Genomic DNA, 13,391 nt, shown 5'->3' on the forward strand with positions numbered 1-13,391 from the left:
GAAAACCATGGGCAGGAACTCAAGACATTTCCTGGTAGGAGGAGACACTGATTTTCCAGGTTAGATTTCTCAGCTAACCGTTGCAATAAGGGGATTCACGGCATTTGTTTTTAATTCATATGATTCTAATGAAGGACTTTCCCACCACTCATCACCTCCCTGTTTTTTCATCAGTCCTTCCAGCTGCAAAGGTCATCAGGATCTGATATGTTGACCTACCTTAGAACCATTTATCGTTGGTTTGGCATTTGATTGTGGCAAATGCACACAGAGAAACCATACTGTAATTATGGAAATATGGAGGGCCTGCGTTAGATATTTTGAACCCATTTGGGATGTGGGGAAATGAGCACTAACCCAGAATTCCACAGCGAGGGGCAGGGCTGCTCCAAACCCCATTCCCTTGAGGGTCACTTGTGCAGCGGATGGTGCTCTCTCCAATGAGGTTGAAGGTCATCCCTCTGTCTGGGTGAGGGTCACATGTGTAAGTTACAGCTTTTCCAAAGGGAAAGACTTCCAGAAGTTTTCCTGTGTGTCTCCCATTAGGAATAACTGGAGGACTTGGACAAAAGATTTCTGGAAAAAACGCAAAAGCTCTAAGTTTCATTCAGGAGTTTCCCCAGAGGTATTCTGCAATTACAGGGTGCTATGATTGGTGTTGCTGAAAATATGCTAAGGAGGTGACAGTAGACATTAGGACTTTGAAGAGTTGGATTAAATGAGATGTCATTGAAAGTGTATTGGTAAGTACAAAAGAGATTTTTCTATCCTGAATCTTCCAGATAGTAATGGTTCCTGGACAATAGAAACGTTACAACTTTAATGAAGTAGCAAAACATTCGAAGAGGAAAAATGACCACTTTTAAGGGTTACTCATTCATTTAGTCAATATTTATTAATTGAGCACTTGTCCTGTGTCAGCCACTCATCAGGATCCTGGGGACGCAGTGCTGAGGAAGGAGCCTACGTTCTTGGGAAATATTTCTCAAATGCATATATGTGTGCTAATAATCTTAAATAGGTGAAACCTTCCACTGATTACTTACTGATACTGATCATCAATCTCTGTGATAACAATAGCCCTGTCACAGTGAACTGAAACGTAGTCAGGCCATTATAAAAAACTCCAAATGGATTCAGATTGCTTTGCTTTTGAAAATGGCTGTGTTTGTTAATGATTAATTTTCTCTTTTTACGTTCTGGGTCAGGTTTCAAGTTGTTACTCCTTTCTAGCCTCTACTGATTTGTTTAGAACAGTCTCTCCCTCATTTCTAATTGGCGTTTTTCCTTAGAACTGGAATTCGGAAGAAGCTACTTTAACTAGCAAGAGTTATGAAAAATCAGAGAAATCTTGAGTAGTCAATCAATGAGTTTTAATGCATGATAGTAGAACAGACACTTGTCATGCTGCTTCAAGGAGCACTGGATTACTTAGACAGCAAGAATCTCTGTATAAGTTGTGTTCTTACAAAATTTTCCTCTAACAAGCACTGTAAGATGTCCAAGTATATTTCTAACAACACAAACACATTTTAGTAAAATTTCATGGTCTTCTAAAGAAACATGGTTTCCAATCGTTAGAATCAAGAAATGAAGCAAACTTCTATCTACCATTGGGGAAATTACAAATAGTTAGACTAGGAGAAATCAGTAGTCTACCGATTATTGAACATGTGGGGCTCTTTTTTTCAAAAATCGACTTATTATTTATGAATCTCTCAGCATAAATGACTTAGGTACATGTTTTGAGAATTTAAGGAGTCTCCAACTGCTCGCCCTGTCTAGTATTGCAACCCACTTTTCCCTCATTCCTCAGTGCTTTGCTCTATTATCTTCATAGCATTGAATTTATTTTTTTTTACTTGCCCCTCTCCCCACCTGAGGAGAAACAACATGGGGACAGGGAATTCGTTCGTCTTGTTCATTGATAAAACTCCAGTGGCTAGATGAACATCAGGCACAAAGTACGTGATCAATAAATATGATTAAATAAAGGCATGTTTAATATTTGTGTATTATCAAATACATACAAAAATTGTAGACTGACTGCACCTGATGGAAGAACAAAATGAAAAAGAAAGAAGGGAGGAAGGAAGGAAGAGAAAGAAAGGAAGAAAAGAGAGAAACAAAGTAAATTGTTAAAGCTTCACATTATCTGATCTCTCCTGAAACTCCTAGAAGCACACTACCATAGGCTTTATTGCGGTAGAACACAGAATACAGAAGGACAGAGACAGATCAGATGATTCCAAAGACAGGTGATGTACACGTTGATACACAACCAAACATTATTAAAATAAGCAATTTTGAAATCAATAATTCGGACTAGAAAATTGAAGAACTGCATTAGGGGAGGTCATGGGTCAAATACTGAACAGATGAAGGGGAGAGACTGGCCTGAAATGTTACTCCTATTACTCACGTTCACACACTGGAACACTGCTATTCCAAAGGCTTTCCATTCCAGCCAAGACACAGTAACTAGCAGAGCTGCCTTTTAATTGAAATCTAAAGGAGAAAATAGGAGTGAATAGTGAGCTGTTTCAGCCAAGAGGACTCTTGGTTCACAATCTAAGGCCCTGCCCCAAATCTCAGGATTTTGAGGACCGGAGGCCAGCAGGTGGCAGAGTTGCACAGGCTACGTTATTCTGGAAGCTCACAGTCTCCAGAAGGGAGCAATATAGAATGGCAAAATGCATTAGCTTGGTCACATGACAGTCCTGCTTGAATTGAAAAAGGTGGTCATGACATGGGCACCATCTCCTTGACCCAGGACCCAGGCTTGGAGTTTCACTGATTACTCCATGATAACCTGATAAATCACTCATTGTCATTATTAGAAACCCAGTCTTGTAATGTAATGCCTTCCTAACTCTGATGCTGGAACAGCAAGTAAAACAGCTCCCAGTTTGGAAAAGTGGGAAATAGCTGGTGAGAGAACGGAGATTGTCCTTTCATCTCCGCATCTGTGATGGCGTGAAGAAGGCTCACAAGGGCAGTTTGGGCTGCTGAAGAATAAGCATGAATATTCTAGGGGAAAAAAGAAAGAAGAGAGGACTTGATTTTTGTATGCAATAGTTGAAAATTCTCAGTTTCTGTTGGGCCCTGATGCCCTTCTAACTCTTACTGGGTGCTGGCATTTGGAGGCTGCCAAGATTCTGTGGAACATTTTGGGATCAGGTGCTTTGTTGCCCATGCTGGTCAGCTCCCGTGTAGAGATGTGCACCCTGTGCATCTGTGAAGAGCACTAGATGGACATAAACAAGGTAATGACCTTGCCAGAAATAGCAGGAGCCATCAGGACCCCAGTTCAGAGCCCAAGCCCATGAATAGCCAGATTATATGTGACTGAATTTTTAAAAAATGCTGATTTTTACATTTTCATTCCTATTACAAATTTCACTATAGTTGGTTTAAAGAATTTACTGAAATGATTCTTAAATGATTCCAGTTATTAAGAATAAGCTTTTTGTTACTTGCAGTTTTTTTCTGGGACTCTCTAAATTACTCATGTTCTTTTTTGCTTGTAAAACATGATTTATTTTTCTTGAGACAGAGTTTCACTCTTGTTGTCCACACTGGATTGCAATGGTGCCATCGCGGCTCACTGCAAACTCTGCCTCCCAGGTTCTGGTGATTCTCGTGCCTCAGTAGCTGGGATTACAGGCACATGCCACCACGCCCAGTTAACTTTTGTGTTTTTAGTAGAGACGGGGTTTCATCATGTTGGCCAGGCTGGTCTCCAACTCCTGACTTCAGGTGATCTGCTCGCCTCAGATCAACCTCCCAAAGGTGCTGGGATTACAGGCATGAGCCACCGTGCCTGGCTGATATTTTTTACTTAATGTGTTACCCATATATTCATAACCAGTAGTTATACTTGCCTTTGAACTTGACAGTTAATATGTGTTCCAGTTTCCTCTTCACATCTCATGTTATTAGTTCTATATGTTTCTTTCCTTTCTTCCTATGTATACTTTGGAAAGTTCATCTCTCTGAATGTGTGTGTGTGTGTGTGTGTGTCTTTCTTTTAAGCCAAACCAAATCTCCCCTTTTTACACTAATTCCCAGCCCCATTTTCAATGTCCAGGAGGTCAGGCAAGCTCACACTCACCCTTCATCACAAACAAAATCCACTTTTGCTCCAAGCTGGAGACTACGTGGAAATAGCACATGACCATTAGGAAGTTGGCCCAGGGAGTCATCGCAGGATTTCACTGGAGTAAAAGAAAAATGAACAGAAAATATTGGCATGTAGAGAATAAAGACGCAAGCTAAAAATATCAAGCCAGACAAGAGTCTAGGCACCTTCACATCTGGGGACTGCAGGGCTCCAGTCTCCCTGGGGTGTACAGCGCAGAGACGCAGCCCCTCTGAGATCATAGCCGGGCTCACAGATGTAGAACACTTCCTGCCCAGGCTGAAAGATGTCCTTGTCCCTTTGGGTACGCTCACCATGCAGGACATCTGGAGGCGACTGACATACTGGGGAGAGAGAAACAAAGTATTGCTAATTTTCTCAATATTAAACTGGCCAATTACAAATCTATATATAATAATAAAGGTAAGATAAGAGCTTTATTATATTGATAACAAACTAAATACACAGGGCGAGGAAGATGTCTTGCCATCAGTCATAGAACTGACACATTGCAGAACTGTGAGTAAAACAGAGGTATCCTCAATTCATTGCTTTTCATCTAAAGTATGCAACTAACATTCCGCAATGGACAGTTCCTTGTAGAATGCTTCCAATTACTGTTCACCCAGTACAAAATTGGGAGGAATGATGGCTTTTTATATCTTCATACTTCCTTTCTAGAAAAGCATCACCAATTTAGTATTGCATTTTAGGCAATAAAGGAGTGCCCCTGCCCATGTCTCATCTAATAGGTCCCTCCGTCACCTATCACACCGGTGCAACAAACAGCGTCCATACATCTACTCTCATCTCCTGTCAAGGCTTCTCTCAGCGGCCACCTGACATAGGGTGGTAACGAACTATGGGCCTCCTCTCTTCACGCTATGAAGCAAGGTGCTGTCTAGTCATTCATTTCACTATGGTGAGAAGGTGGGCAACTGTTGAACAAAATCTAAAAGACCTACTGTCACCATAATTAGAGTGTATATTTCAGGCAACATATTGTAATAGTAGCACTGGCTCTCTCTTAATATAGTTGATCTGATCTTGGGAAGTCAGAACACATTTGGGTCTCAACTAAATTTCATAAAACTGTTATAAAATGGAAAAAAAAAATTTCAGTTTGGCTTTGAGCAGACTAGTTCCCTTTTCTGGACTTTAGCTTTCTCAAGCATCTGGGGGATTGGACTAGAAGAACGACTTCTTTAAGGAGTATGTAAATACTCTGATGCTGTAATGTCCATTTTCAGGACTCATCACACAGTGTTTCCCTTGACTAATCAATGCTTGGTGATGTAATATTGAGGTGCTGTGCTGGTTAAATTTCTGTTGGCTCCCAGCCTCACACTTCTGCACTGTCTTTCGACTGCTAGCAATGGAAGCCTTAAAACTACAATCGTGAATGAACTGATGAAGATGGCCGAATAGGAACAGCTCCAGTCTCCAACTCCCAGCGCCAGCGACACAGAAGACAGGTGATTTCTGCATTTTCAACTGAGGTACTGGGTTCATCTCACTAGGGAGTGCAGGACAATCAGTGCTGGTCAGCTGCTGCAGCCCCTCCAGCCAGAGCTGAAGCAGGGCGAGGCATCGCCTCACGTGGGAAGCGCAAGGGGGAAGGGAATCCCTTTTCCTAGCCAGGGGAACTGAGACACACAACACCTGGAAAATCGGGTAACTCCCACCCCAATACTGTGCTTTACCAAGGATCTTAGCAAACAGGCACACCAGGAGATTATATCCCTCACCTGGCCAGGAGGGTCCCACGCCCACGGAGCCTCCCTCATTGCTAGCACAGCAGTCTGTGATCTACCAGCAAGGCAGCAGCGAGGCTGGGGGAGGGGCGCCCGCTATTGCTGAGGCTTAAGTAGGTAAACAAAGCTGCTGGGAAGCTCGAACTGGGTGGAGCTCACAGCAGCTCAAGGAGTCCTACCTGTCTCTGTAGACTCCACCTCTAGGGACAGGGCACAGCTAAACAACAACAACAGCAACAACAACAACAACAACAAAAAAGCAGCTGAAACCTCAGCAGACGCAAACGACTCTGTCTGACAGCTTTGAAGAGAGCAGTGGATCTCCCAACAGGGAGGTTGAGATCTGAGAAGGGACAGACTGCCTACTCAAGTGGGTCCCTGACCCCTGAGTAGCCTAACTGGGAGACATCTCCCGCTAGGGGCAGACCGACACCCCACACCTCACACGGTGGAGTACACCCCTGAGAGGAAGCTTCCAAAGCAAGAATCAGACAGGTACACTCGCTGTTCAGCAATATTCTGTCTTCTGCAGCCTCTGCTGCTGATACCCAGGCAAACAGGGTCTGGAGTGGACCTCAAGCAATCTCCAACAGACCTACAGCTGAGGGTCCTGACTGTTAGAAAGAAAACTAACAAACAGGAAGGACACCCACACCAAAACCCCATTAGTACGTCACCATCATCAAAGACCAGAGGCAGATAAAACCACAAAGATGGGGAAAAAGCAAGGCAGAAAAGCTGGAAATTCAAAAAATAAGAGCGCATCTCCCCCTGCAAAGGAACGCAGCTCATCACCAGCAACGGATCAAAGCTGGACGGAGAATGACTTTGACGAGATGAGAGAAGAAGCCTCCAGTCCCTCAAACTTCTCAGAGCTAAAGGAGGAATTACGTACCCAGCACAAATAAACTAAAAATCTTGAAAAAAGAGTGGAATAATTGATAACTATAATAATTAATGCAGAGAAGGCCATAAATGAACTGACAGAGATGAAAACCATGACATGAGAAATACGTGACAAATGCACAAGCTTCAGTAACCGACTCGATCAACTGGAAGAAAGAGTATCAGCAATTGAGGATCAAATGAATGAAATGAAGCAAGAAGAGAAATCTAAAGAAAAAAGAAGAAAAAGAAATGAACAAAGCCTGCAAGAAGTATGGGATTATGTAAAAAGACCAAATCTACGTCTGATTGGGGTCCCTAAAAGTGAGGGGGAAAATGGAACCAAGTTGAAAAACACTCTTCAGGATATCATCCAGGAGAACTTCCCCAACCTAGTAGGGCAGGCCAACATTCAAATTCAGGAAATACAGAGAATGCCACAAAGATACTCCTCGAGAAGAGCAACTCCAAGACACATAATTGCCAGATTCACCAAAGTTGAAATGAAGGAAAAAGTCTTAAGGACAGCCAGAGAGAAAGATTGGGCTACCCACAAAGGGAAGCCCATCAGACTAACAGCAGATCTTTCGACAGAAACTCTACAAGCCAGAAGAGAGTGGGGGCCAATATTCAACATTCTTAAAGAAAAGAATTTTAAACTAGAATTTCATATTCAGCCAAACTAAGTTTCATAAGTGAAGGAGAAATAAAATCCTTTACAGATAAGCAAATGCTGAGAGATTTTTGTCACCACCAGGCCTGCCTTACAAGAGACCCTGAAGGAAGCACTAAACATGGAAAGGAACAACCAGTACCAGCCATTGCAAAAACATGCCAAAATGTAAAGACCATCGAGGCTAGGAAGAAACTGCATCAACTAACGAGCAAAATAACCAGTTAATATCATAATGGCAGGATCAAGTTCACACATAACAATATTAACCTTAAATGTAAATGGACTAAATGCTCCAATTAAAAGACACAGACTGGCAAACTGGATAAAGAGTCAAGACCCATCAGTTTGCTGTATTCAGGAGACCCATCTCACATGCAGAGACATACATAGGCTCAAAATAAAGGGATGGAGGAAGATCTACCAAGCAAATGGAGAACAAAAGAAAGCAGGGGTTGCAATACTAGTCTCTGATAAAACAGAATTTAAACCATCAAAGATCAAAAGAGACAAAGAAGGCCATTACATAATGGTAAAGAGATCAATTCAACAGGAAGAGCTAACTATCCTAAATATATATGCACCCAATACAGGAGCACCCAGATTCATAAAGCAAGTCCTTAGAGACTTATGAAGAGACTTAGACTCCCATACAATAATAATGGGAGACTTTAACACCCCACTGTCAACATTAGACAGATCAATGAGACAGAAAGTTAACAAGGATATCCAGGAATTGAACTCATCTCTGCAGCAAGCAGACCTAATAGACATCTACAGAACTCTCCACCCCAAATCAACAGAATATACATTCTATTCAGCACCATATCACACTTATTCCAAAATTGACCACATAATTGGAAGTAAAGCACTCCTCAGCAAATGTACAAGAACAGAAGTTATAACAAACTGTCTCTCAGACCACAGTGCAATCAAACTAGAACTCAGGACTAAGAAACTCAATCAAAACTGCTCAACTACATGGAAACTGAATAACCTGCTCCTGAATGACCACTGGGTACATAACGAAATGAAGACAGAAATAAAGATGTCCTTTGAAACCAGTGAGAACAAAGATACAACATACCAGAATCTCTGGGACACATTTAAAGCAGTATGTAGAGGGAAATTTATAGCACTAAATGCCCACAAGAGAAAGCTGGACAGATCTAAAATTGACACTCTAACATCACAATTAAAAGAACTAGAGAAGCAAGAGCAAACACATTCAAAAGCTAGCAGAAGACAAGAAATAACTAAGATCAGAGCAGAACTGAATGAGATAGAGACACAAAAAAACCTTCCAAAAAATCAATGAATCCAGGAGTTGGTTTTTTGAAAAGATCAACAAAATTGATAGACCACTAGCAAGACTAATAAAGAAGAAAAGAGAGAAGAATTAAATAGATGCAATAAAAAATGATAAAGAGGATATCACCACTGACCCCACAGAAATAGAAACTACCATCAGAGAATACTATAAACACCTCTATGCAAATAAACTAGAAAATCTAGAAGAAATGGATAATTTCCTGGACACTTACACTCTCCCAAGACTAAACCAGGAAGAAGCTGAATTCCTGAATAGACCAATAGCAGGCTCTGAAATTGAGGCAATAATTAATAGCCTACCAGCCAAAAAAAGTCCAGGACCAGATGGATTCACAGCTGAATTCTACCAGAGGTACAAGGAGGAGCTGGTACAATTCCTTCTGAAACTATTCCAATCAATAGAAAAAGAGGGAATCCTCCCTAACTCATTTTATGAGGCCAATATCATCCTGATACCAAAGCCTGGCAGAGACACAACAAAAAAAGAGAATTTTAGACCAATATCCCTGATGAACATCAATGCAAAAATCCTCAATAAAATACTGGCAAACCAGATCCAGCAGCACATCAAAAAGCTTATCCACCATGATCAAGTGGGCTTCATCCCTGGGATGCAAGGCTGGTTCAACATATGCAAATCAATAAACGTAATACAATATATAAACAGAACCAAAGACAAAAACCACATCATTATCTCAATAGATGCAGAAAAGGCCTTTGACAAAATTCAACAGCCCTTCATGCTAAAAACTCTCAATAAATTTGGTATTGATGGAACGTTTCTCAAAATAATAAGAGCTATTTATGACAAACCCACAGCCAATATCATACTGAATGGGCAAAAACTGGAAAAATTCCCTTTGAAAACTGGCACAAGACAGGGATGCCCTCTCTCACCAGTCTTATTCAACATAGTGTTGGAAGTTCTGGCTAGGGCAATCAGGCAAGAGAAAGAAATCAAGGGGATTCAGTTAGGAAAAGAAGAAGTCAAATTGTCCCTGTTTGCAGATGACATGATTGTATATTTAGAAAACCCCATTGTTTCAGCCCAAAATCTCCTTAAGCTGATAAGAAACTTCAGCAAAGTCTCAGGATACAAAATTAATGTGCAAAAATCACAAGCATTCTTATACACCAGTAACAGACAAACAGAGAGCCAAATCAGGAATGAACTTCCATTCATAATTGCTTCAAAGAGAATAAAATACCTAGGAATCCAACTTACAAGGGATGTAAAGGAACTCTTCAAGGAGGGGTACAAACCACTGCTCAGTGAAATCAAAGACGACACAAACAAATGGAAGAACATACCATGCTCATGGATATGAAGAATCAATATCGTAAAAATGGCCATACTGCCCAAGGTAATTTATAGATTCAATGCCATCCCCATCAAGTTACCAATGAGTTTCTTCACAGAATTGGAAAAAACTGCTTTAAAGTTCATATGGAACCAAAAAAGAGCCCGCATTGCCAAGACAATCCTAAGTCAAAAGAACAAAGCTGGAGGCATCATGCTACCTGACTTCAAACTATACTACAAGGCTACAGTAACCAAAACAGCATGGTACTAGTACCAAAACAGAGATATAGACCAATGGAACAGAACAGAGTCCTCAGAAATAATACCATACATCTACAGCCATCTGATCTTTGACAAACCTGAGAAAAACAAGCAATGGGGAAAGGATTCCCTATTTAACAAATGGTGCTGGGAAAATTGGCTAGCCATAAGTAGAAAGCTGAAACTGGATCCTCTCCTTACTCCTTATACAAAAATTAATTCAAGATGGATTAAAGACTTAAATGTAAGACCTAATACCATAAAAACCCTAGAAGAAAACCTAGGTAATACCATTCAGGACATAGGCATGGACAAGGACTTCATATCTAAAACACCAAAAGCAACGGCAACAAAAAGCCAAAATTGACAAATGGGATCTAATTAAACTAAAGAGCTTCTGTACAGCAAAAGAAACTACCATCAGAGTGAACAGGCAACCTACAGAATGGGAGACAATTTTTGCAATCTACCCATCTGACAAAGGGCTAATATCCAGAACCTACAAAGAACTCACACAAATTTACAAGAAAAAAACAAACAACCCTATCAAAACGTGGGCAAAGGATACGAACAGACATTTCTCAAAAGAAGACATGCATACAGCCAACAGACACATGAAAAAATGCTCATCATCACTGGCCATCAGAGAAATGCAAATCAAAACCACAATGAGATACCATCTCACACCAGTTAGAATGGCAATCATTAAAAAGTCAGGAAACAACAGGTGCTGGAGAGGATGTGGAGAAATAGGAACACTTTTACACTGTTGGTGGGATTGTAAACTAGTTCAACCATTATGGAAAACAGTATGGCGATTCCTCAAGGATCTAGAACTAGAAGTTCCAAATGACCCAGCCATCCCATTACTGGGTATATACCCAAAGGATTATAAATCATGCTGCTATAAAGACACATGCACACATATGTTTATTGCAGCAGTATTCACAATAGCAAAGACTTAGACCCAAATGTCCATCAGTGACAGACTGGATTAAGAAAATGTAGCACATATACACCATGGAATACTATGCAGCCATAAAAAAAGATGAGTTTGTTTCCTTTGTAGGGGCATGGATGCAGCTGGAAACCATCATTCTCAGCAAACTATCGCAAGAACAGAAAACCAAACACCGCATGTTCTCACTCATAGGTGGGAACTGAAGAATGAGATCACTTGGACTCGGGAAGGGGAACATCACACACTGGGGCCTATCATGGGGAGGAGGGAGCGGGGAGGGACTGCATTGGGAGTTATACCTGATGTAAATGACGAGTTGATGGGTGCAGCACACCAACATGGCACAAGTATACACATGTAAGAAACCTGCACATTATGCACATGTACCCTAGAACTTAAAGTATAATAATAAAAATAAATAAATAAATAAATAAATAAATAAATAAATAAATAAATTACAATGAAATACCAAAATAAACCAAAAAAACAAAAAAACAAAAAAAAACTACAATCGTTCATCTTCCTTGATAACTGGGCTCTGGTTAGGTTCTGCCAGTTGGAGGCATATATACCAAATTGAAAGGCAGGATGATAGCAGAATCTGTTCTACTTCTAGAGGTGGCTTGGGCAGTGGCAGTACAGATGGCTTCAGTGAGCAGTTACAGCTTCAATTCTAGCCATGCCAATGACTTTGGCTCCAGCAATATCAGCTGCATTCTGGCAGCAGTGGTGGCTCCTACAGCATTAGCAGCTTTCAGGGAGCTGGCTGCTCAGTGGGAGGGGCTGGCCATTTCAGCATCAGTACAGGCTCCTGTGCTTTAGACTGGGAGCCACAGCAGCTCCCTGATCTCTGGTAACTCTGCCTTCGTCTTATTGCTTTTCCTGCCCTTCTAACATCTTTGTGACCTATTAGCTGTGATATGGTTTGGCTCTGTGTCCCCACCCAAATCTCATGTCAAACTGTAATTCCCATTGTTGGAAGAGGAGCCTGGTGGGAAGTGACTGGATCATGGAGGTGGTTTCTAATGGTTTAGCACCATTGCCCTAGTGCTGTCCTGTGATAGAGTTCTCTCGAGATCTGCTTATTTAGAAGTGTGTAGCACCTCTACTTTGCTCTCTCTCTCTCTCCTGCCAACCATATGAAGATATGCATGCTTCCTCTTTGCCTTCCACCATGATTGTAACTTTCCTGAGGTGTCCCTAGCCATGCCTCCTGTACAGCCTACAGAACTCTGAGTCAATTAAACCTCTTTTCTTTATAAATTACCCAGTCTCAAGTAGTTCTTCACAGGAATGTGAGAACAGACTAATACAACCTGCATCAAATCCCTCCCTCCTTGAAAGTATCTAGAGTAAGTTTTGATGGCATGACTGGATGCTGATTAGCAAAGCCAAGACTTGGAGTGAGGCGGGCTTGCATTCCAGTTTTGTCTGCAAGTTAGTATCTTAGAAAATTTTCTGATCTCTCTAAGGCACATATTCTCTGTAAAACATCAAGGCCAGGCGTGGTGGCTCATGCCTATAATCCCAGCACTTCGGGAGGCCAAGATGGGTGGATTGCTTGAGCTGAGGAGTTTGAGACCAGCCTGGGCAACATGGTGAGACTCTATCTGTACAAAAAAACACAAAAATCTTAACCAGGCGTGGTGGCATGCACCGATAGTCCTAGCTATGTGGGCGGCTCAGGCAGGGAATTGCTTGACCCAGGGAGGCAGAGGTTGAAGTAAGCCATGATCACACCACTGCAGCCCAACCTGAGTGACAGATCAAGACAGTATCTCAGGCAAAACAAAACAGACAAACATAGAACAACTGGTAACTACCTAATAACTTTGTTTTAAGGATTACAATTCACATGTAGCCTGTATCATAGTGCCTGGCCAGAGGAATCACTGCTTTTGTATCAACAATTATTATACTCAAAAGTAATTGACAGATCTGTTTATAAGAACCCCAAAGAAATATCATATTCCTTGCCCAGGTTGAGCTTTGCTTCTCAATTTCAGCACATGTATATGTACACACACCTTCTGAATTTCACCTTCACTATCTAGAAAATTTGCTCCCTGACCCTGCTCAGT

The 13,391-nt window shown here is 41.3% G+C and overlaps 1 protein-coding gene across 2 annotated transcripts in view; it reads right to left on the reverse strand.

Annotated features, from left to right (window-relative positions):
• The window catches only part of CR1 (complement C3b/C4b receptor 1 (Knops blood group)), a 214,650-nt gene that overhangs the window by 154,633 nt on the left and 46,626 nt on the right, over positions 1-13,391 (reverse strand). For both annotated transcript variants that reach the window (XM_073011539.1, XM_073011538.1), the window contains exons 14-17: positions 4,309-4,485; positions 4,115-4,217; positions 2,423-2,508; positions 358-576 (exon numbers count right to left, since the gene is read on the reverse strand). In XM_073011539.1, the coding sequence (XP_072867640.1) occupies positions 358-576; positions 2,423-2,508; positions 4,115-4,217; positions 4,309-4,485 (585 nt within the window). The remainder of the gene's footprint in view (positions 1-357; positions 577-2,422; positions 2,509-4,114; positions 4,218-4,308; positions 4,486-13,391) is intronic.

Source organism: Chlorocebus sabaeus, chromosome 25 (genome assembly GCF_047675955.1).
Source record: "Chlorocebus sabaeus isolate Y175 chromosome 25, mChlSab1.0.hap1, whole genome shotgun sequence".
NCBI lineage: Eukaryota > Metazoa > Chordata > Mammalia > Primates > Cercopithecidae > Chlorocebus > Chlorocebus sabaeus.